The sequence below is a fragment of the Prionailurus viverrinus genome, chromosome B1, assembly GCF_022837055.1.
Source record: "Prionailurus viverrinus isolate Anna chromosome B1, UM_Priviv_1.0, whole genome shotgun sequence".
Taxonomy (NCBI): domain Eukaryota; kingdom Metazoa; phylum Chordata; class Mammalia; order Carnivora; family Felidae; genus Prionailurus; species Prionailurus viverrinus.
In genome coordinates this window covers 146,731,915-146,758,019 of record NC_062564.1, presented here as the reverse complement: position 1 = coordinate 146,758,019, position 26,105 = coordinate 146,731,915, and the positions used below count along the sequence as shown (strand labels likewise).

The window sequence follows — 26,105 nt, the reverse complement described above, 5'->3', positions numbered from 1 at the left end:
AAATTAAAACAAAGTAGGTTGAAGAAAGGAAATAATAGAGATCAAAGCAGAAATCAACAAAATAGAAAACAGAAAAAAAAACAATAGATAAAAATAAATGAAACCTCATGTTGGTTCTTTGAGGAGACCAATAATATTGATAAACTTCCCACCTGACTTATCAGGGAAAAAAAAGAGAAAAGACAAATTACCAGTATCGGGAATGAGAGAGGAGAGAGACATCACCTTAGCTACTGAAATGCTAAGGGGCTAGTTTGAAAAATATTTTGCCAATAAATTAAACAACTTAAAGGAAATGGGAAAATACCTTGAAAGAATAGATAATCTGATTATTGCTGTATCTATGAAAGCAATGGAAATGTAGTTAAGGTCATTCCCACAAAGAAAACTTCAGGCTGATGTTCATTGAAGTCTACTAAACATTTAAGGAAGAAATAATACTTATTTTACACAAAGTGCTCCGGAAAATTAGAGAAAGAGATTATTTTCCAGTCCAGCCCATGAAGCCAGCATCACCCTGATACCTTCTTTCTGCCATATGAGATCTCATACCAGCAGAAAACAGAAGTCTGTGGCCCACAAGCGACTGCTTTCACCAGAACCCGACCCCACTGGTACCCTGTCACAGACCCCAGCCTCCTGAACTGTGAGAAATAAAATGCTGTTGTTTATGACCCACCCAGTATTTTGTTATAATAGTCCAAACTGACTAGACATTATTCTTTCTACTCTAGTCTCCCCTTTTCCCTTTCTCCTATAAATAATAGCTTTTCTTACTTCTCAGTTTAATCATTCTGTTCTTTATTTTTAATATCTCAGCAAATATGTATATAAATATATTCCTATTATACCACTCTATCTTTATTCCATAAGAGGTTACCCATTCCATATACTGTTCTCTACCTTGCCTTTTTCACTTGAAAACATAGTCTTGGCAATCACTCCATATTACGCATATTTTTTCCTCAATGTTTTTAAATAATTTCATAGAATGTCTTTGTGTGGATATGCTATAGTTTATTAACCGACCTTCTATTGGTGGCCATTTGAATCCTTTCCAATCTTTTGCTATTACAAATAGTGCCACAATGAATAGCCCAGTGCTTCAGTCACTTAGAAATACTGGCTGTGTATTTTTAGGGTAGGTACCTATTAGAAAATTTGTTGGCTCAGGGGACAAATGCGTATGTTTTTAGATATTGCCAAATTCTCTTCCATAAATGTTGTGCCACCAATCTGCATTCCCACCAGCCATGGATGACAGGAACTCTTTCCCCCACAGTTTTACCCTCACAGTGAGCTGTCAGACTTACAGATTTTTGCCAATCATATAGGTGAGAAATGCTGCTGTGGTCTTTAGATGTGCATTTCTCTTATTAGGAGAACCTCTTTTTTTATGTTTAGAACCCATTAGTTTTTATTTTCTCCTTGTGTACTCTTTGCTTAGATCACTTTATTATGTTTCTATTAGATTTTGGTCTTTTTTTTTCCTCCTCAAATTTCCAGAGCTCTTTGTATGATATAGATTGCAGCTATCTTTTGTCAGGTTTTCCTCTGTGTTTTTGACTTTGCCTAGAGTATTTTTCCATGAGAAGTCTTTAACATCTCTTTATGTAGTTGATTTTATAACTGTTTCTGGATTTTGTACCGTAGTTAGAAAAAATGTTCCCACTTTACTTGTGTTTCTTCGAGTACTTTTATGTTTGTTTTTCCTTTTTGCATTTGGATGTCTGCCCTATTTGGAATTCTCCTAGTGTATGGATAGCTATTTGAATCTGATGTGTTTATCTCTCTTGATTGTCCATAACACACTCCTCCTTCTCTCTTTCTCCCTCTGTCTCTCTGTCTCTTTCTGTCTCTCTCTCCTCTCTTCCTCCCAGTCTTTTTTTCTCTTTCTCTCTCTCCCTTTCTTTTGGTTTAATAGGTCTGTTCACGTTAGCACTTTCTACACATAACATAAACAATTTTAGATTCTACTCTTTCTCCAAGTATTTTGTAGTAAGTATTTCCTGTTATTATATATTCCTTATATTCTTTAGTTATAAAGGCCAAGGGTAACCTGCAGAGTGATTAGCTCACCATTTAGTGTTACTATGGTGTTACAAACAGTGATGCTTTGCTTCCAACTACATTTATTAGTTGGCATTCTTTTGTAGAGAAGAGCTTTTCCTTTCCTTACTTTTGTTTTAATTTTGTATTGGTAGAGATCCATAAATTCTTATTAAAGAATGTGATGGGTGATAATGCACTGCTGTCATCATTTATGTTGTCAAATTGTCCCATTGTCTTCTACCTTTTTTGCACTTGATCCCGTCCATTTTTGAGCACTTCCTCAGTTGCTGGCACCATGTTCTCAGCTCATCTTACACTTTTCATGTCCCAGCCCTGAAACTATTCATTTCTCTAAGAAGCCCAGGATCCTTGTAGTAGAGAAGAGTGTTTAGAACCCCCAAATGTGGGCACTAAATGCCCTTGCTACTTGGTTGCTGGCCCTTTTAGTGGACATAAATAAAAAATAGATTTCCTGTTTATCATATACTTACAAATATTTCCATATTTAAGGGCCATGCTTTCAGTATAGATTCCCAGAATTTGAGTGATTGGCTCAAATAGTATGAATATTTTTAAGACTATTGATCCTTATTATACACTCGTTTTCCAAATGCCTTGATTATATGAAACTTTCTTTTTTACTATATGTTTACCTGAACTAGACATCTTAATTTTTTTTTTCTAATTATGTCAGGAGTATAAAAATATACTTTAAAAAATTTAACTTCCTCTGATTTCCAGTGAAACTTAGCATCTTTCTAGTTGTGCTTCTTCCTTAGTAAATTATTTATTCTAGTCCTTTTTCCTTTAGCATTTGCAATGTTTCAAGACTTTTTTTTTTTTTTCCTTTGGTTGTCTATTTGATTAGGTATTGTGCATACTTAACCTGTGGACTTTTTTTCTAACTCAATAGATTTTTCCAGTAAAACACAGAGATAATTTTTCCTAGTTAATAATTAGCAAAAAAATCTGCAGTGTGATCAAATAAAAATCAAACGTGAGGTATATGAGAAATAGGTTAAACAGGTTACTTTTTTACTAATAGTGTCAAAGAATAATATAAAAACTTGATCTTCCTCAGTTACATTACTTTCTTTTGTGAATGTGATTTCTAAAAAAAAAAAGAAAATGAAACAGTTAAAACTTACAGGTTTTGTTATTTTCTTGTTCTTTTTGACTGAATCCCTAACCCTGTCCACAAAGCCTCAAGATGTAGGTAAGAAATTTACTTGTATCTTAGCTAAGGAATAACTAGTTGGGATAATTTCTTATTTTCTTACCTTGTTTCATTTCCATTTAATTTTTCACCCCCCCTCCCCCCCGCCATGAGTTTATATGTACTGGTCAGATATCCTGAACTAACCTTCCCAGATTTTGTATTTTTGTGGCCATATTACCCAATTTTTAGACAGAGATGGTAGTTATCACACTCGGGAAATGGACACGAGCTTTATGGCAGTATAGAAAGTGTTGCTGAAATATGTAATTTGGATTTGAAAATACTAGTATTGCTTGAAAACGTATATCATGTATGTTAAGAGTGGAACATCAAGTATGAATTGGGATGTCTCAATAATCTTTGGGTGTCCAACATATCTCCCAACTAGGTGATAAACACCTTTAGGGCATGCAGAACACAGCTTCTTCCAACTAACTGTACAGTTTATAAATATCCTCAAGTCTGTACATACCCATAAACCTGGCCAACACAGTGTCAGTTTGCAGGGAAGGGTGACATACTTTTTCTCCCCAAAGGGGAAACATTTTGAACTTCATTTCTTAAGAAAATGTGTCTTTTTAAATCCCTGGGGCAAGGAGAAAGGACTTTTTTGTAACTTGCACAAGGGTGCCATAAGCATTGCATTGGCCCTGAAAAATGTGGATTGTGTCTTACTTTCGTCCCCCCTACAGTGCCCGCTTTTGAGACCAGTCACAGGGCTTGAAGAATGGTCATTCCTGAGTTCGTCTCCTTTGCTCTTTTTAAAGACTTCTTCAAAAATCCTGTAGATTTCTGCCTCTTCAATATCTTCTTCAATATCTTTTGCATCGACGTTTTCTTTTGCATTTCCATTACTCTTAACAAAATTCATGTCTTGCTAATTTCTCAATAGAACAATTACAAAAGTTTTTAATGGGCTCGTGGGTCTTGCTTTTTGTGTTTTGTATCCATTCATTCTTCCATCCATCTAATTTATAAATAGTTCTTGTCACTTTCTATTTGTCAGGTACTGTGTCTATTTCTAATTCCCTGAACATTATATATACTACTACATGGCTGGTATGTCTTAACATATAGAAATGATCATATTAAGCGATACTTCATTGTGGTTTTGATTTGCATTTCCCTGATGATTAGTGATGTTGAACTTCTTTTTGTATGTCTGTTGGCCACTTCTATGTCTTCTTTCCAAAAATGTCTATTCAGATCCTCTTCCCCCTTTTTTTTTTTACTTGGATTGAGTTTTGTTTGTTTGTTTGTTTGCTTTTTGGTATTGAGTTGTATAAGTTCTTTATATATTTTGGATAGTAACTCCTTACTGAATATAATATTTGCAAATATTTTCTCCCGTTCAGTAAGTTGCTGTTTATCTTATTGATGGTTTGTGTCTCTGTGGGTCTTTGGTGGTTGCATATAAATTAGACAAAAAATAACAAGTGTTGGTGAGGATGTGGAGAAAAATGAACACTTGTGCACTGTTGGTGGGAATATAAAATGGTGCAGCCACTGTGGAAAACAGTATGGGGGTTCCTCAAAAAATTAAAACTAGAAGTGCCATGAACCAGTAATGCCTCTACTGGGTATTTACCCAATGAAAATGACAACACTTATTTGAAGGATATGTACCCCTATGTTTATTGCAGCATTATTTGCAATAGCCAACATATAAAAGCAATCCAAGTGTCCATCAATAAATGAATGTATAAAGAAGATGTGGTATAAATACATACAACAGAATGTTACTCAGCCATAAAAAAAATTAATAAGATCTTGCCGTTTGTGACAGCATGGATGGACCTAGAGGGTATTATGCTTTGTGAAATTAGTCAGACTGAGAAAGACAAATACCATATGATTTCACTTATATGTAGAATCTAAAATAGAAAACGAACAAACAAGCAGAAAACCCAGACCCTAAATACAGAAAACAAACTGGTGGTTGTCAAAGGGAAGGTGGGTGAAATAAATAAATGGGATTAAGAAGTGCAAACTTCCAGTTATAAAGTAAATAAATACGTCATGGAGATGACAAGCACAACATAAGGAATACAGTCACTAATATTGCAATAATGTTTTATGGGTGACAGATGGTAACTACATTTATTGTGGTAAACGTTGAGTAGTATATAGAATTGTCTAATCAGTATGCTGTACAACTGAAACGAATACAGCACTGTATGTTAATTATACCTCAATTTAAAAAAAGAATAATCACATTACTATTCTGTATAAACATTTTTAACGGATCTTCATAGCTTCTAATTGAAGCCCAAACTCCTAGGCTTTATATGCAAGACCTCCAAAATATGGATCCAAGTCCTTTCTATCGTAGTTTTTGTTCTTTATGACCCACTCTTTCATGAAAGTAAATTAATTTACTTTCCCCACATATATCTCAAAATCTCTTATCTTTGTAATTTTACTCATCATTTTCTCCACACAGAGAGAAGAGCGTCCTCATTTCACTGTTATGTGCATTTTTTCAGACTCAACTCATATGCCACTCTTCCTATAATCCTTTTCTGGTTACTCACCCAGGGATCATAAAGCATTCTTGTCATATACTTACCCACATTACTTTAGAATATCATGTACATTCTAAACTGGATTATAGTCATGTTCGTAAGTCACGTGCGCAGTGAGTACTTAGAGACCTGAGGTCCAGGGGAGATGTCTTAATTATTACTGACTGCCTCATAGTGTCCAGCACAATACCTTGCAAAAGTAAGGACTCTATAAATATAGGCTATGTGGACAAATATAAGTGTGTTCCTTGGGAGGGAATCGATGATTTTAGATTGGTCCAGAGATGATCTAAATATCTGTGTCTTGCTAGCATCATAAACTATATTAACTACTAGCACACTATGATATCTTTTGTTAGGCCCTGTGGAAGCATTACATCACATATCATTTAACCTTCATATGACTCTTCTAGTCATACATGATAGACACTTAGCATGGACATGGTGCTTGGATTTGGCATTTGTGGCTGAGGAGCCGTCAGTGGCAAATCCGAAGGCTGGACCCAGATTTGAAATTATGTCAAGTCAATTCAACTTAATGGATATGTCTGGAGTACATAGTAAGCTGTGATAAAGATCTCATATTTGGTTCATATGACTTTTCTCCTTCTTGTGAAGTATGCCAAATTATTTTCTACAATGAGTTTTCCTTTTTATACTTTATAAATTTAGATATCATGCAGTTATTTGGTGGGAAAATGTTTAAATTCCAGGATACATAATAACCTAAATATGGTTGCTTTTCAGATGATGTCAGTATTACTCAGAAATTTATAGAGGAGAATGTTGGATATATGTGAGTTTCTCTAAACTATTTTTTTAAATTTTATTTATTTATTTTTGAGAGAGACAGAGTGGGGGGGGGGGTTGAGGAGGGACAGACAGAGAGGGAGACAGAGAATCCCAAGGAGGCTCTGAGTTGTCAGCACAGAACCTGATGTGGGGCTCGAACTTGCAAGTTTTGAAATCATGACCTGAGCTGAAACCAAGAGTCAAACACTTAACCGACTGAACCACCCAGGTGCCCCTCTCTAAATTATTTTTGATGATGATGGTGTTTATCATGATCTTATCTGATATATTTCAGAAATGTCAATGCTTCTCAAAAGTAATTCAATGCAATAGAAAGCCATATTTAAAAAGTAAATACAGTATTACTCACAAAATTCAGATGAGGCAATTGAATTGTCAAAAATTATAAAATTTATGGCCCTCAGACATTGATAATGTCCTGAGACTATTCAGCAAGTTAATGTTTCTACAAGTTTTTGTTGGACAGAAGTGGAGATCCTTCGGGTGATCACTGTGTACCCTGTGGACTGTTACAGCACCATCATCATATTTGCTCAATATATTCAGGAGGCCTCCTTCGAAGAAGTGGAGATGTTGGTAAAAACCATGACAGAATATAGAGATAAATGCTTGGCTGACATGACACTCCCAGAGTGTTCCAAATTAGCTGTAAGTAAATTGTCTGTATTTCTTAAACAAATAAGCCTATTTTTCAAACAGAATTTTTGGCTTGAAATATAAAAAAAAGAGATGCTCTATGCCCCATTATGTTGTTAGTTTGCCTGACTTTGGAATTTAGGATAAGGTGTTTTCCTCGCAGAGATGCAATTCTGCATTATGATGCACTTGGCTATGAGATTGCAGCCATGCCATATGTATGTAGGCAAGGGGGGCAACCAATAGTCTGACAAAGTGCACAAAAGTACAGAGGTACCCTCCTTAGCTGCCTCTTTCAATGCATGCTTTACCATCACACCCCCTTTTTCTTAGCCTCTGCCAAATAGAGTCACCATCTGCATTTCTGGAAGACTATTACTAACAACTACTGCTAATACTTTACCGATACATTCACTCTCCGGCCTTTTCACCTTAAGAGTAAAGGAAAAAAAAAAAGCTGTTATATAAGGGAAATGTAGGCAGCAAAGAAGGAATAAGAGATTAAAGGGCCCCAGGATAAGACAGAGAAAGTTTCCCCAAGTGTGGGATGGCTGTCAAAGGTGTGGGTAAGAACGCTTTGCTAGTAATTTTGGGAAAATTGGACTTTCCTTCGCAAAGGGTGACACTCATTAGTCACTGTATTTATTGTGTCATCTCAGAAAGCTGAAAAACTTTACAATGAATAAAAGATGCCCTTTACTTTTTTGTTGTCTAGAATGATGTTTTACTGGAAAATATATGTGCTTTGGAGGGACTTCCACAAAAGCATAATTTTTCACACTGCTGCAGTAAGGTCGACTTGGAAAAAAAACTTTGTTTCTTCCATCATAAGAAAGCTGATGTAGGATTTCTGCCCCCTCTTCCTACCTTGGATCCTGAAGAGAAATGCCAGACTTATAAAAATAACAGAGAATCTTTTCTGAACAAGTAAGTTCACTTTTAGTAGAAGAATTATCTAATTGAAGAACTATTCTCAGGCAAAGTCCAATACCTCTTCCAAAGGAACATAGCTTGTTTCATTGAGGGATGAATCCATTCAACATGTGTTGTGTGTTAGATTCTGTGTCCAGTGTTCACGGTATAAATATGAACAAGATATGCAACCTACTTTCAAGATTCTTTCAGTAATGATATACATTTTTCAGTGTGGCAAGTCCTAGGACAGAGTGTGTGCATGGTGCCAATCTGCTACTGGAGGGAATAATCTGGTTTTCTTAAAGGGAAGGTGCAGCTTTTACTGAGGGTAAATATTAAATCAATGGATGTCTACCAAAAATGGGTTTTCAATAGTACAGTAATTGCAGAAGCAGAGGACTTTTTTTCCTGGAAAGCTGGTGTGCTCATCAAAACTTAAATTATAAGTTTATTTGAACATAAGTAAATAAAATCCTCAAATCTCAAACAGAGTATACACAAGTAATTGCCCTTTGAATGTGGAAGGAAGAGCCGCTGACCATCTGGCAGTCGCAGGAAGGAAGGAAGGACAGCAGCCTTAGTTCAGTGTTCAGGATGAAAACTAACCATCACTCTGATTTTGAAGTTTGAAACTTAATTGATAAAACTTTTATTGGAGACTAGATAATGTTGCTTTATATTGAAGGCTTACCTTCAGTTTTACAACTTGATATTCTTGTCTTTCCCTATCTTTCCATCCCTCATCTACCTTTTTTTTTCATTTTTATTCTGTGTTTTTCCCTTTTCCTTTCCTTCTCTTTTTTTCTTTTATAGTTATATATATGAAGTTTCCAGAAGGAACCCCTTTGTTTTTGCCCCTACCCTTCTAACTGTGGCTGCTCGTTTTGAGGAGATGACTAAAACATGTTGTGAAGAACAAGACAAAGCTAACTGCTTTCGAACAAAAGTGAGCATTGCACTGTCCCAAAAATAAAATAAATGTTGAAAAAAAAATTAAAAAAAAAAAGGGGGCGCCTGGGTGGCGCAGTCGGTTAAGCGTCCGATTTCAGCCAGGTCACAATCTCGCGGTCCGGGAGTTCGAGCCCCGCATCAGGCTCTGGGCTGATGGCTCAGAGCCTGGAGCCTGTTTCCGATTCTGTGTCTCCCTCTCTCTCTGTCCCTCCCCCGTTCATGCTTTGTCTCTCTCTGTCCCAAAAATAAAATAAACGTTGAAAAAAAAAATTAAAAAAAAAAAAAGTGAGCATTGCATTTATGTCATTAAAATGGTAAGCGGTGACCCCAAACTGCAGGTCCTCACTTAAAGGTAAATTATAGCAAAGGGTTGTTTATCATTTATCAGTCATTTCCTTGCCACTTCCACTGGTTTTTCAACCCTTTGGCCACTGGCTGCTGATTTAAATTTCTTACTACTTGAGACCTTGAAAGACAATTGCCTATTTCCGGGGTCTTTCTTCTGGCATTGTCTTCCATGTAAATTGGAAGAAAGCCCTAGTGAGTGAATATCTAGGGTAAAGGTGTTATTTTATCATCTATCCTGGACATGTCCTCTTTTGACTACCCATAAAATTTAATCATCCCAATAGAGGTGCACAAGCTCACAACACACTGCACCGCTTACCTTCCCATCAAGTGTAATTCAGTCATCAGGAAGACTGGCCTAACTTTTATAATGTGCCACAAATGCATATTTCTTTTGATATATAAACTTATCAGGATAAAAATCCCATTGATTTTCTGTTTCTGAGCAAATTTTGGAAAATGTGATTGACATGTAGTTAAGAAATAAGAGATTGGTGGGATTTTGCTCTTGCTTCAATAGAATCTTCTCTTTTTCCCTCAGGCAGAACCTGTCATACAATATTTAAAAGCATCATCTTCTTTTCAAAAAAATGTCTGTGGGGCACTTATAAAATTTGGATTGCAAGTCTTAGAATCTATGTGAGTTTTACAATATGTATCTTGTCTTTACTTATATTTTCTCCTCTGTGTCCCATTTTTGTGAAATTGTTGATGACTTTTGATTTTTACTCCTCTCCAGGGGTGTTGAGGTGGGTCTCAGTCCACATGGATAGCTCAGAACCAGGACATTAGGTCAGAATGCAAGAAGACCTGGGAGGTGGGGCAACCCCAGAGAGAAAGAAGGTTACTTCTGAGATATTCTTTGGTTAGTTGGAAATCTGAATTGGTCTGGGAGTTCCCAATCAGGGTTTTAAAGCGTTCAAGTGCTTTAGATGTGATGCATCCATCTATCTTTGACTCTAATGACTAGGAGGCAGCCTTATAAGGATAAATTTTATCTCAAGTGCTCATCCTCACTAATTAGTAATGGTGCTGTTGCATATCTTTAGAAAAATTCTGAGATCTCAAATAGATCAGCAGGAAAGTGTTCTGTGACGGGCTATGCCTGCCATGAGCTCACCACAGGAAGTGGTGGTCTTTACAAAATGTGTTTTGCTATAAAAGTATGGAAGGGGGAATATCTCGCAGAACTTTTTATTCCAGTCCTGGTCCGGGACTCGAAATATCAGCCTAGGAGTTTCCAAGTGATCATGCAGGCTGTACAACATATAAACAGCTATTTGGTAAAGATATCCGTGAAAAAACAAGGGTACTAATTCTTACTGCAGCTATTTATACTGTATCAGCAAAGAATTCTCTCTTATTTTACTTGATGTTCAAGTTGTTTCCGTGTTTCCTCATTTTTTTTCCAGAAATGTTGCTATACTTAGTCAAAAATTTCCCAAGATTGAATTTAAGGAACTTACCTCCCTTCTAGAAGATGTTTCTTCCAAGTACGATGGATGCTGTGAAGGGGATGCTGTGCAGTGCATCCGTGGCAGGGTAAATATTTTCTAAAACCAAGTAAAAATCATGATTGTGGGTGGCCATTTTTAAATTCTGAAGTTGTCCTAGGTTTGTTGTGGCTACTTTACCACAACGAAATCAGAATGTTAATAAATTGTTAAATAATAACAAAATAAATAAAACAGAAAATGATATATCAACAAATAAGGTCAAGTAAATTTTTTTTTAATACATGGGATTGATTGTTGTTAGATTACTCAGCAGATTCTATTTATATGGCTAAACATCCTTGACATAAACTTTAGGAATTTGGAATTTGTGAACATTCACTCAAGGCAGACTGAAGTGTTCTTTAATATTGTGACTCTTCTACTCTTAAATACAGAAAACAAACTAAGAGTTGATGCGGGGGGTGGGGGGGGGGAAGAGAGGAAAATGGATGATGGGCTTTGAGGAGGGCACTTGTTGGGATGAGCCCTGGGTGTTGTATGTAAGCAATGAACCATGGGAATCTACCCCAAAAAGCCAGAGCACACTTTGCACACTGTATGTTAGCCAATTTGACAACAAATTATATATATTAAAAAAAAACTTTTCAAAAAAAATATTGCAACTCTTCTTTTAGAGATATTAGAAATTAAATAGTAAAACTCAGAGAATGGAAATACCATTGTATTTTTAAGAATGGCTTCCTCTGAGTTTCCTCCAGCTATTTAGGAGAAGTATTTTCAAATAAGTGGATATGTTAATTTGAAATAACTATTACACTATTCTTCAAAGTGATTTTCTAAAAGTCTGGATTTTTAGGATATACTTACTGGTAAACGTATTCACTTAGTTTAAGTAGTTCAGTAAAAGTTTAAGTGCACATAAAAGTAACACAATTTTATTAAAAATAATCCTGCCTTCTTAGTTGAAATGAGACTTTTTCTCAGTGACTTTTAATTTGTTTTACTGTTTTAAACTCACAGTGAAACTGTATGTTAATCAATTAACTTGAATTTTAAAATATAAAGATATATACACTTTATTTCAAGCAGGGACAACAGATGTCCCAAAGAATTATTTTGTTCTTAATCAGACTTCAATTAAAAGCAATCTCACTCACTACTTAGTTTTGTATTGTTTGTTTATGGAAGTATGGGCTTTATAATATTAAATATTATATACTATAATTAGAGTATAATTTAAGAGTTTTCTGTGAAGTATGAAGCTGAAATGAAGAGATCATATTATGTCCTTAATATCCCTTTTTAAAATGCCTTCATGGAGAAATAAGAGGAACTAAATTGTAGTTTATTCAAGACAGAAGTGAATTCCAGACATTAGGAGATGTGCTGTCCAGAACTGTGATGGCTTTCAGTGAGATGTGTAGATGTTTGCAAAGACTGGCTTCCTGGTTCTGTATGGTTTGTTGGGAACATGGTACCAACAACCCCCATTCCATATTTCAATTCAACCCAGAGCTTCATCCCATTCCTCATCCTCAATGTTTGCCAGAAGAAGATCCTGGGCAGAAGGAACAGCTTGAGTAAAGTCAGAGAGACCTGGAATGGCCTGGCATTTTATGGAACTCAGCATAGTACATGTGAAGCTGGAATAGAGAGGAGGAAGAATGTGCAGGCTCACACTGGAGAGTCTGGAGAAGGGATTAGGGACCAGATCAGTTTTTAAAAAATTATCCAACTTGGCAGAGCCTGGGTGGCTCAACTCTTGATTTTGGCTTAGGTCATGATCCCAGGGTCTTGGGATTGAGCCCCATGCCTGGCTCTGTGCAAAGCATGGAACCTCCTTAAGATTCTGTCTCTCTTTCTTTTCCTCTGCCTCTCTTCCCTGCTTCTGCACTCTCTCTCAAATTAAAAAATAAAAAGCAATTGTCCAACTAATGTGTAAATAAGAAAACTTCACCTTCTCTCTTATTCTCACAATTTCATGTAGGGGTCATAATCGGGATAAATAGGAGAGACAGTAAGGTTTTCTGTTTTGTACACTATTTGATAATTTGAACAGTTTCCAATTAGTAATAACCATAGGAAAATGATAACAATGAGTAGGAAAGCTTCTTATGTTTGAGAAGTCTTTATCTGGTAGTTGCTACAGTAGTTCATTTACTTACCATTTTTTCATTCGCCTTTTAAGTATTTATTGAGTTTCTACTTTGTGTTGGCAATATAGTTTCAGGCCACGAGGGAAGAAAGACATCTAGTATTATAGATATTATAGTCGCATGTCTTTGGTGGCCTTCATTGAAACACAGGTGAATTCTTATGGGAAAGAAACAACATTTAGAATTTAAAATGCCAATATATCACACGAATAAGAGTAAAGTATTTAATATTTAACAATAAAATGTAAATGTATAATGGAGTCTATTTTCATAATTATCATTTAAAATCTTGAGAAATAAAACTTGCATTCATATGAAAGCTTCATGTGCGCTAAATGAATACAAAATTTAAGTAAATATTATTATCAAATTATCTGAAGGAACAACTCCAGATGTCATGCTCATGGTTGGTTTTGCATGCAACCATTTCATTGTGAAGGAAAATCCGGCCCTCAAGAAATTAGTAAAATAAATTAATTTTTCACTCTTATTTTGTACAGAGCAAAGTTATGAGCCATATTTGCTTAAAACAAGATTCCATCTCCAGCAAAATCAAAGAGTGCTGTGAAAAGAAAATACCAGAGCGTGGCGAGTGCATAATTTCCTCAAATAAAGATGACAGACCAAAGGACTTATCTCTAAGAGAAGCAAAATTTACTGAAAGCGAAAATGTGTGTGAAGAACGAGATGCTAATCAAACGAGCTTCATGGCTGAGTAACATAAGTCTATACTGAAATTTATAAGGCAAACAGAAACTTATGATTTGACCTATTTCAGCTAATTTGGGTGGGAGGAATGAGAACCATTGAAATCACTGGGCATCACATAATTTTTAAAAATCCTGGCTACAGATTACAGTATTTTCACATGATTTTAAAAAGATGCAACTGTGTTATTACAGGGATGGCTAACATTTATTGAGTGCTTGATACGTGCCAGACAATGGGCTGACTACTTTATGTAGATTATCTATTTTAATTCTTGTAGCAGTCATGTAAAACCAATATGATTACCCCCATTTTTTTTCAGACAAGTAAACTGAGGTACAGAGCAGTTAAATAACTTATTGAAGATTCATAGCTAAAAGCTGGCAGAGTAAGGATTTGACCTGAGGAGATCTGGTCTTAGAAGTTCCAGGCTGAACTGCCATGCTATACCTTTCCATAGCCGTCAAAGGGAAGCTAGTGGACGTGGAACCAAAGGGACTAGATTTGAGTCCTGTTGAATCACTAGAACAAGTTAACTTCTTTGTGTTTTACAACATCATATATAAAATTCATGTAAGAATATTCATTCATTCATTCTAAGTTTATTGGTAATGAAATATAATTCAGGGACTATAGTAGGTTAGACAGGACTTTTATCTTCGGTAAGCTTTCATCAATAGGGGATGTGATGGGGGAAGAGACAGACTTATAAGTAAATGAGTGCAAGACATGCTTCTATTTTCAGTAGCACTATGTAATATGTAATGTGGGCAAAGAGGAGGAAGTGGTCAATTGTACCCAAGAAACCTGGGAAGGCTTGGTAGGGAGGAGGTACTTAAAGAAAATTTGGTAATCTAGACAGAAGGGGTAGATCATGGATAAAAGTCTAAAACCACTTGGTGCATTTGTGGCTTTGTGTAGGGTATTTGTGGTGAGAGTCGAGGGTAGCGAGAAGTATACGGGGTCAGATCACACAGGCATGCTAAGTAACAAGATGCCACTAAAGGGCTTTCACTGAAGAATAAGGAAGGACAAAATCACTTTTGTTTTTTAGAAACTTCATCTGGAATGAATCCCAGTTTGGGGCTTAGGTGGTTGGGTAAGTAGTTTTCAGATTCAATGAGATGGGAAGTATGGGTTGAAGGTTTTGTGGGAAAGAGAATATGTTTGGATCTGACCACACTGACTTTGAGCTACCTGTAGAGTAATTAATTAGGAAGGTCACAAGACAATTTTTTTAGCATAGTTGACACACAACTTCTCATTAATTTCAAATGTACAGCATAGTGATTTGACAAGTTTATACGTTATGCTAGGTTCATCACCAAGTGTAGTTACCATCTGACCCCATATGTCACTGTTACAAGACCAGTGACTATATTCCCTATGCTGAGTCTTTTATTCCCATGACTTATTTATCTCATAACTGGAACTCTGCATCTCCCACTTCCCTTTACTTATCTTACCCATCACCCCCCCTCAGCAGCCATCAGTTTGTTCTGTGTATTTATAGGTCTGATTCTGCTGTTTTTGTTTATTCGCTTGTTTTTAGTTTTGCTTTATTTTTTTTCCACTCATACATATTTGTCTTTTGCAGTCTGACTACTTTAGCATAATACCTTCCAGGCCCATCCATATTGTCTCAAATATCATGAGACAATTTTATATATGAACCCAGAGCTCTGGAAGATACAGATTATGGAAAACTTATCAAATTTTAAGTGCTTCTCATCTACTAACCAATTTAATTTTCAGAACAACCCTTTATGGTTAGAACACTTTTACCCTCCTCATCTTACAGGTAAGGAGACTGAAGCACAGAAGTGAAGTAACTTGCTCCCAAGTCACACAGATATTACGGGGTGGAGCCAGGACTCAAAGGCAAGCCGTCTGGCTCCAGACTCCTTTTCTTAGAAGCACTGTGCTCTATTGCTTCTCACGAGTGTATGAACTCAAATTAAACTTAACAAAATGATACAGGTAGTTTCACTTATCCTGACACATGTGCTCACCAAGTGGAAGCAAGTTTTTCATCATCATCATCATCATAATCATCATCCAACATAGTGTTTGAGTAGAAATCACAAAGCAACAGTGAGCACGCTGAGCCAGAAACAGAGTTGTAAGGAGTAGTCTTTCTGGATGTAAACTTTTGGCACAAGACCTCAATGGATCTGCCTCAAGGGTAGGCTTCTAGGAGTTTTTGTTTGCAGCATTTTGGTTGGGTGTTTTTTTTAGTTGTGGTTTTATTCCTGGAGAAGGGTCCTGGCTTACATCAGATATTAAAAGGAAGGAGTCCTCGATTCTCTGAAGGTTAAACACTGTTGCTTTAGGGCCTGGGAATATATTCCACAGATAAGGTTGAGAAGGTGGATGGAGAAGCAGGAGAGACGATGTCAGAAAGACCAAGATTAATCAAGGAAATCAAAGGCTGCGAAACAGAAAGAGATATAAGGAGTTGCCTGGAATTGAGAAACTTTTGTGAGGTGTTGCTCTCACAAAGCATAGAAAGCCATTTTAACTTACTCTGAACAGATAAGATTTTTTTTATGAAGAAGATTATAAATAGCACAACTGAGGTGCTTAGAGAAGGTACCCCTCTCCTGCAAAGAGAGTCAACTTGGTTTGGAAAAAGAATGAAGTAGGCATCCTATGAAATATAGGTTCAAATGTTGCGCTTCCATTAATAGCAAGGTACTTACCCCATCTGGGACTTTTCCTCAGTTATAAAATAGTACATATCTTGAGGACTTGAAGTTAAACGAGAAAAGTGTTTCCAGCAGCTAGGAAGCATTTCTTTATCTCTTATGCTCAGAGCTTGAGCCAGTGCTAGCACCTACTAAGGGCTTAATAAGTGTTAGCCTCTTTCCTCTCGCTTTCCCATTTCTCCCCAAATCACACTGCCTATCCCCTTGGAGCCTCTCATTGGGGTAACGGAAACCATTGCCAACGACTTAGCGCTAGAGGGGTGTTTACTCCCATATTTGACAAGTGACAGGATGAAGTAATGGGCAAAGCTGTTTCCCAGTCTCTCACCGAGGCGGCCCTGGAGTGGGGAGCAAGCCATATTTCCACCATCTCAAGTTGGAGGTGTGAATGTATTTTCCCACAGAATTCTACCCCACATGTATTTTCTAAAGTATTGGTGGCATGATACACTATTTCTGATGTTTTATGGATTAAATCATTTTATAATTAACTCTGAATAACTCTAATCCTTCTATTCTCTCAAGTGAAAACAGTTAGTGGAGAACATGCTACAGAAGAGAATTTTGCAAAATAGATCTCCCGTAGTCAAAATACCCTCTTAAATCACTGCCTGAGCAAACCTGAGGAAGAAGTTAGCATCTGAGAGCAGACTCAGTATTACAAGATCTGACTAGCTTAAAAGATGGAAGGATTTGGTATTTTGTTTTTTCTCTAAGTTCTAATGTTCAAATTATTTTACACATCACAGGTTTCTCTATGAATACTCAAGGAGACATCCAGAACTGTCTACACCAGAGCTTTTAAGAATCGCTGGCGTGTACGAGGATCTTCTGAAAGAGTGTTGTCACACAGAAAACCCTCCAGACTGTTACCGCCACGCGGTAGGTTCTACTGTTCTGGGCTCACAGAACTAAACAAAACAAAGCCAAACAACAAACACTTCAAAACTGAATCAAAGTTTTACTCTAGTTTAGGGGGTAGAAATGTGCTTGACCAATCTGAGTCTACTTTAATTTTTTTTTTTAATGTTTATTTTTTTTTTGAGAGACAGAAACAGAGCACAAACAGGGGGAGGGGCAGAGAGAGGGAGATACAGAATCCAAAGCAGGCTCCAGGCTCTGAGCTGTCAGCAGAGAGCCTGTCGCAGGGCTTGAACTCATGAACTGTGAGATTATGACCTGAGTCGAAGTCAGACACTTAACCGACTGAGCCACCCAGGCACCCCATCTGAGTCTACTTTAAACTCAGTGAAGGACGATCATTGGGAAGATTGACATCATGTTAGGTTTCTGCACAACGCTTTGAACTACTAATTCTGGGTATTAATGCAAAAAAGATCTTCCCACTAAATATTTTACACTTATATCTTTATTTATGTATTCTGCATTTTATTAAGCCATATTGGATTTTTTTATGATTGCAAAAGTAATAAATGATTATTGACGATTATTAGGAAAATCCCCAAAGTTACAAAGACAAAATATAAAAACTGTGATACTGTCACTGAGAAATAGCTGTAATTAGCATTTTCTTTCATCTTTTCTATGCAAACATGCATATATGTGTGTGCACGTTTAAAAATAAGATTGGAGGGGTGCCTGGGTGGCTCAGTCGGTTAAGCTTCCGACTTTGGCTCAGGTCATGATCTCCCGGTCTGTGGGTTCGAGCCCCGCGTCGAGCTCTGTGCTGACCCTCAGAGCCTGGAGCCTGTTTTCGGTTTCTGTGTCTCCCTCTCTCTCTGCCCCTCCCCTGTTCACACTCTGTCTCTGTCTCAAAAATAAACAAACGCAAAAAAAAAAAAAAATTAAAAAAAAAAAAGATTGGAATAGTACTTTCTTAAGAAATGTTTACATCTAGGGCACCTGGGTAGCTCAGTCGTTTGAGCGTCCAACTTCAGCTCAGGTCATGATCTTGGGGTTCATGAGTTCAAGCCCCACGTGGGGCTCCCTGCTGTCAGCCTGTCAGCACAGAGCCTACTTCGGATCCTCTGTCCTGCTCTCTCTGCCCCTCCCCTACTTGCGCTCTCCCCAAAAAATAAATACATTTTTTAAAAAAGAAAAATATTTGTGTCTATTTTTTAGTTACTATCACAGCAAATTTGTTAGGTCATTAAACGGACTTCAAAATATACTTTATTTTAAATGATGGAATTTCATCATAGTAATTTATTCAACTGTCCTCCTACCGTGTAGTGGACGTTTTAAACATTTGACTAGGTTTTAAATTTTTTAAGTGCCCCTGAAGTGAGTATTTCATTTCATTCATCTTTATTAATATTTATGACTCTTGTCCTAAGTTAGATTATCGGAAGGGAAATTATTAGGTCACAGTATATAGACTTAAAAAAAACACATTTGATCCAAACGGTCAAGTTACTTTCTAGAAAGTTTTATCAGCATACAGTCCTACAACGGTGCTTGACAATACTCACTTCACCCCCTCCCCGCCAATCTCCCAAACCCTCATTGTCACCATCACTGAACATGGAAATTAACTTTGTTAGACTTAAAAAAAATAGTGACTGTGTTTTAAGCATTTATTTGATTTTTAAATGAAATTAGGTCTTTCCCATCTTATTTTAGCTATTGCAGTTATAAATTTCTTGTGAACAAGTTATTCGTGCCCATTATCCATTTTCCTGTTGAAATTAGTGTGTTTTAGTATCAATTCATAGTCATCCCTTATGTATTACAGAAATTAATTATTTCGTATTTGCTTCTCATTCATTTGATATGTGCTGTTTTTTTGCCTTATTTAAAAAATTGCTTCCACCTGCCATAAAAGCCACCTTACACCCATTCATATTTGAGCCATGAAACAAGAAGGCTTGACTTCCAGTCTAGCTTTGTCCCTAATGAGAAAGTCTGTTCCTGACCTTCGAATGAATGAATCATAAGTGCTAGAAAATTCTGGGGTTTTTTTCATATGGAGGCACAATTTGTCCCACAGCATCCATCCACTGGTGTGTAGTTTTCTGTCTGGCTACTCAGTAGATAGCCAATTTTATGCTGCATGAGATAGAGTTTGTCAAATATTTGAAGACAATTGTTGGAGTTTTAAAGTTCCAATTCTAAATGATGAAAAGGGGGGTATAAAATAAAGATAAATGTGATGTAAAATGTTCTGTAGTCACACTCACTGGCTGGGTCATTCTAAGGCAAGTCATTTGACTTCAGAAGAGGCTAATTTCCTTTATGTAAAAATGAGAGCTTGCTCTGGCCAGTTGAAAGTGATAATCAGTTACGCTCATTGTCAACATAAGATTTGAATTATACTTTGTAAACTGGGAAGCTCTAAAAACTGTACATGATGACGAAACATTTGCAGATTTCAAATTTTAGCGTAAACCATATCTGTGTTTATAGCTGAGAAGATTTCAGTACTTACACACATGGATTAAAAAAAAAACCTACTCTCCATTTAGCGAGCAATGAGTGGTAATGATAGTTTGAAAATACTATGCAAATAAAAAAAGCTATTTGTCAAGTTGACATGAAGCTTGTGTTTATGTTTTAGATAAAATGTTCCTGAATATGATTGTTCTTATTTTTAGGAACACAGATTCAACGAGACAACTGAGAAAAGCCTCAAGATAGTACAACGAGAATGTGAACGTTCCCAGAATTTGGGGAAGGAGGACTTGAAATACTAGTAAGTTGCTTGCTTACAAGTAGGTTGGCACTTGTGACCAGGATAAAATAAAGAGTGCCACAAAGTTTCAAAAATTCAACTCAGCCTTTCAGTTATAGCAAGTTCATAAACTGGGAAAGAATAAAAACACAAAAGTCAAGAATGCATATTGAGCTGTCATAGTAAGCCTTTACCAGGAATGACGCTACAAGTTAAAGAAATACAGGATTCTATGGGGCGCCTGGGTGGCTCAGTCCATCAAGTGTCCAACTTTGGCTCAGGTCATGATCTCGCAGTTCGCGGGTGTAAGTCCAGGGTTGGGCTCTGTGCTGACAGCTCAGAGCCTGGAGCCTGCTTGGGATTCTGTGTCTCCCTCTCTCTCTCTCTCTCTCTGTCTCCCCTGCTCACACTCTGTTTCTCTCTCTCTCTCTCTCAAAAATAAATAAATATTACAAAAAATTTTTTTAAAAAATACAGGATTTTAGAAAATTGATCCTGTAATACTTTAGTTTTTGCTTGGTCTTGCTTTTCTCAATCCCAAAATAGAATCTCTGGATTCTGACCTATTTGGGAGGGCAGGAGAGACAGCGAACTTCAGATTGTTACAATTTCCCAGGCAAAGATGGTTTGCCCAGAATTTGAGCCCACCTTACCAAGTTTACAGAAATAATTCTGGTTTTGCTTAACATTTTAATATTTATTTTTTTAGTGTCCTTGTTAGTATTTGTGAGCAATACACAGTTTATTCTGGATTTTCTGAATTAATTACCAGACTAATATAGTGTGCATTTAAACCAAGCATCTTCAAATCAAAACAGTTTAAAAAATACGATTTCACTGTCGCTTCAGTGAAGAGAAGTCAAACTCAGCCTATTAAAGATATTAGTTTCCTTCATCTCTGATTACCCTTTCCAACATATATCTATTAAATTCTCCCTTTAAAATGTTTACTAATCATGCAGATTTCAAGCAGTATTTTACACATTAGCCAAAGTATTTGCTTCCAGGGAGCTCCTATACCCACAGGTAAGACAGGATGGGCAAATCTGAGACTTTCTGAGAATACCATGAAATTATAAGGAAGCCAAAAATGCAGAGTGTGGGAAAAGAGGTAGTAAAGAGACAGTTATCTATCATTTTATGGGAGAGCTGTGGTTCACATTGCCCTTACATTGGTTGTCCCTAGACTTGAAGAGTTAGGGTTTCAAGCAGCTAGACAAGGGAAAACGGGTATTCGGTTTTGTTTAGAACCAATTAGACAACTGTTCTTTCAGCTACCTTATCAAACTCACAAAGATAGCCCCCCAGCTCTCCACTGAAGAACTGACCTTTCTTGGCAAGGAAATGGTGACAGCTTTGACCACCTGCTGCACACTGAGTGAAGAGTTTGCCTGCGTTGATAATTTGGTAAGCGTCGCGCGTGTACCTAATTATTCCTAAAAAAGAAAAACAAAAGGAAGAAAAGAAATCTGCTGCACTAATTGATTTATAACCATTAGGCTGTTATCTACCTTTCTTCATTGTTTCAACATTGTTAAGCAAGGAATGTCAAAGTTCTTTGGGGAGGCTCACTGCATCACAATCCTAAGAAGCAAGAGAATGTTTTAAATATTTTCTTGGGGTTCTCCAAATCATCTCTCTTACTTCTTCTTATTACTAATTTCTTATGTGTAATTTGTTAGGGCAAAAGGCAGGAATAATGACATTGCTTCAGAACAATATAAGAAGCTTTATAATTTTAAGTAAAGTTACAAATTCAGTCTTGCCCCACAGTGTCGGTAAGAGACTTGATGCTTCCTGCCCAATCACAACTTGGGTGTATCTCTTTAGGGTTGGGATGGAGACTACTCTGGGGAACATCCGAGGAAGAGAATAAATCTAAGGGCCACAGTGTTTGGCTGTCATTTTCAGTTGGCTGTTTTGCAGCTCTTTGTTCACAATTACAGATTTGTATATATGCTAATAAGAAATTAACCTATAGGCATTTGAATTACAATGGCTTGAAACTTTATCATAATGCGAGCTTCTACTTTGCTTCGCGTGTAGTGTTATGTTTATAAGTGCATGGGTTTTTCTGAGTACAGTTAATAATCACCTTAGGACAATCTAACGATTTATCTAACCATATTTCAAAACTATTCAAGTTTTAAAGTTATATTTGAATTCCATCATTCGTTGGCACAGATGGATTTAGTTCTTGGAGAGTTATGTGGAATAAATGAAAATCGGAACATCAACCCTGATGTGGACCACTGTTGCAAAACCAACTTTGCCTTCAGAAGGTCCTGCTTTGAAGGCTTGGAAGCTGATAAAGCATATGTACCTCCATCTACCTTTCAAGGTTTATTTACCTTTCACACAGACTTATGCCAGGCTCATAAGGAGGAGCTCCAGAGAAAGAAAGACAGGTATAAGCATTCTCTTCCATTCATCTTTTCTTCAGCCTGAAGGCACATAATGTATTAATGGGAAGGTGTACTATTAATGCATATGTGATTTTGGTGTTATAATCCTATTCCTTGCCTCAAATTGTCCAATCTCTCCCATTCAGAAAAACACTGGAGCATATTTATTGCCATTGCTTATAAGTCAAAACCTAGCTAGTGTTTTCTTCTGCTAGACTTGGAGTGTCTAATACACTACGATTTGCAAAGGTGAGTTAGGGCAGCCAGCATAAAAGCTCATGGGCAAGTTCATAATGAACTGGACTTTCTTGAGGGAATGGCATAGATGTTAGCCTTGAGAATCTTGCTTAATGTTTGAAAAAAGGAGAGGCCCAAAAGGGACAAGACTGTTAGTTTTGTTTTCTCGCACAATGTTATAAATGCTAAAGAATAAGGTTTTTTCGGGGAGGGGGAAGGAATTAGGTAGTGTCTCTATCAAGTTGAGTGGAAACAGCATTCAGCTACTGAGAAAGAGGGAATAGAGGTTGTTTTGAGAATGGATTTTCTAGAAAGATCAAAAGTAATCACGTAATCTACAATTCTGTGCATAATGAAGACCTAATATATGTTTACATTTGATGTCATTTTGTTTATAATTACATAACCTTCCAAAGAATGTTACCATGAAATGCATCCCATAAGTTGAGCGGGAAAGTTTCAGAAAATCCCTTCAAAGTGGAATATCTTAACTTCTTATATTCATCCAAATCAAGACCCCCAAGACATGTGATACTGTGACAAGCATTTAGGAGAAGGAGAGCTTAAGAAAGAAATCTTTAATGAATTCTATTTGACATCTTTGGGTCACAGGTTTCTTGTCAATGTAGTGAAGCTAAAGCCTGAGCTTCCAGATGCGGAGCTGCGGTCATTGCTTACAGATTTCACTAATGTGGTGGTCAAGTGTTGCCAAGCAGAGGGGCCTGAAGCCTGCTTTAATGAAGAGGTAGTCCTATTTCTTTTCCATTGAAATTCAGCTGGTATTCGTGGTCAAATAAAATAAAATGGAACTCCCAACGGGACCTTGCTTCCTCTGTCTCTGAGGCCTGAGGGCACAGTTCCCGCAAGGCTAACATGCGGATGTCTCTGTCTCCTTGGTGACAACATGGTGTAAGAAAAGATGTCAGGAGAACCTGGGTTCTAATGCCAGTAGTCCTGGTCATGTAACTTAAACCAAACCGTAGTTCATCATCTATAAATGAGGATGGTAATAATTATCCTTGAATTTATACCATTGGCCCTTACTCTTCTGTTTTCCATCACGCATCAGCTAAACAAGACAAATAGCCAAACTGACTTGCAAAGGAAATCATCATCAGCTCTGAAGGGAGGGGAGCAGTAAGGGTATTAGTATGTGAATTCTCTCAGGGGGTGGCTGTCTCACCTTCCTGGGACCCCTTATCCCAGAAACCCCTCCACTGGCAATACATGTGTGTGAAGTGAGGAGCTGGGGGGTGAATGTAGTGAGGGGGAAGAGAGTAGAAGTGCTCCCTGCTCGTCCTCCCTCTAGTGACTGGAGTCTCTCACCAACTTGCTGTGTTCCAGGATTCTCAGGCACCTGTGAATACCAGCCCCAATGGATGGCTGCTTAGAAGTGTCTCTTCACAGATTTCCCACTTCCTTTCTCACTATTTCTTTCCCGGCAATTCCCACATCACCCTAGACTCACAATTCACGCGCGCACACACAACTGGGGCCACTTGTGCCCTTCCTGCGTCCTCACAGACACGGACTCACATGCAGCTTTCGACAGCCCTCTACTTTGTCCAAATGGGTGCTTAGTCTGTGGGAATGTTGTGTGTGTGCGTGGTTCAAATCGTTAGCTTAAAAAATACGTTTAACGCAATCAGAGGTGCTTAACAGCTGGCATTTACTTGAGTGAGTGTGTACATTGAGGCCATGGAAAGGGAGGGATGAATTCACTGGCAGTTCATAAAAGGCACTTGAAGAAACGGTGTTCATTGTCTCCCTGTACAGCATGGGACTGCTTTCGTTTTTCTTTTCAAAATTCAAGGGGACATGCTTCTCCAAATTTAAATAATAACGTCTTAAATTTTTCTATGTGTTTTTGTTTCTTTTTCCCACCTCTCAGGGCCCCAAAGTGGCAGCCAAATGCTAGGCTGCTTGAGAAATACAAAGTAAAACCCGCCAAAGGTAATACCTGCTTATTTCAGTCAAATGCCAAATGTATTTGTAGCCGGTTTGGTCCACTGGGGCTTCTCCCTTCTCATGCTTCAGTGTCTATTTCTGGTTCGTTGCATGTGCCTTGGACCTCAAACCCCACCTTCATCCTCTAACGTCTCTCTGGGTGTGTTTGTGGTGGCACCTTCTCTCACTGTTCAAGCTTTCTGAGTAGCCTTTCTTCTTTCTCTTCCGCCTTTTTCCCACCGCAATCTGCTGTCTGGACCAGAACAGAGAGGCGATTGAAACTCTGAATATTGACAAGAGGAGGGGTTAGGATGGGCAGACAGGGCTGAGAGAGAGAGAGAGAGAGAGAGAGAGAAGGTGGGGGACGTGCAGAGAGAGAGAGGATCCCAAGCAGGCTCCACACTGTCAGTGCAGGGCTCAAACTCACAAACCGTGAGATCATGACCTGAGCTGAAATCAAGAGTCTGAGGCTTACCTGACTGAGCCACCCAGATGCCCCCTCAGTAAACCCGTTCTACGAGTCTTACTGCAACAGCATGTACATAAATGCAGAGCGATATATTTGTGATTTCACAAAGATATGTAAAGGATGCCCTCTCCTCCGCAGTTTATGTAAGACTCATACACAAACCTCAGGAACAAAATGATGTTCAAGTGTCGGGGAAGAGAGACCTGGACAGAAAGTAGGTTTGGATTTACAAGAAGCACAACATAGTTACCACGCACAGTTTATTTATTTATTTATTTATTTATTAAAAAAAATTGTTAATGTGTGTTTATTTTTGCGAGACAGAGAGTCAGACAGAGCACAAGCGGGGTAGGGGCACAGAGAGAGGGAGACAAAGAAACCGAAGCAGGCCCCAGGCTCTGAGCTGTCAGCACAGAGCCCGACGCAGGGCTCGAACTCACAGACTGCGAGATCATGACCTGAGTCGAAGGTGGATGCTTAACTGCCTGAGCCACCCAGGTGCTCCACCGCGCACAGGACTTCCCATCGCCCAAGTTACACTATTTCACATTCTTGTGCCGCATAAGATGCTATTTTTTCTTCCCAGGTTGTGGGGAAAAGAGGAACACCGACTTGACCTGCTTCCTATCCGTCCTGTGGTGGATTTTACTTTCTGAGAAGAACACAATGAAACGATTCTTCTGTAACCTTTACCTGAAATCGTGTTATTGTAGCAAGCAATAAACAACAAAATCATCAAGTTATTTCTCAAAGACAGATGTCATGTGTCAACTTGATAACAAAATTAAACAATCAAGATTCACTCATTCCATCAGAATCTTTGGCTCAGTGGTACACAGCTCCAAGGGACATGGGGCTCCAAGACAGCAATGGTGTGGACAGAATCCTCACAGATGCTGTTCTTGCTGCTACTGGGAGAGAAATGGGG

At 37.7% G+C, this 26,105-nt stretch overlaps 1 protein-coding gene across 1 annotated transcript; it reads left to right on the top strand.

Moving 5' to 3' along the window:
- Positions 1-3,180: 3,180 nt before the first annotated feature.
- AFM (afamin) lies at positions 3,181-24,679 on the top strand. Its single transcript, XM_047857479.1, has 14 exons — positions 3,181-3,268; positions 6,544-6,592; positions 7,125-7,257; positions 7,961-8,172; positions 8,974-9,106; positions 10,001-10,098; positions 10,872-11,001; positions 13,573-13,787; positions 17,238-17,370; positions 20,043-20,140; positions 21,394-21,526; positions 22,304-22,527; positions 23,374-23,506; positions 24,653-24,679. Exons 1-14 carry the CDS (start codon positions 3,181-3,183, stop codon positions 24,677-24,679), a joined length of 1,806 nt encoding a protein of 601 aa, XP_047713435.1.
- The last annotated feature ends 1,426 nt before the right edge of the window (positions 24,680-26,105 follow it).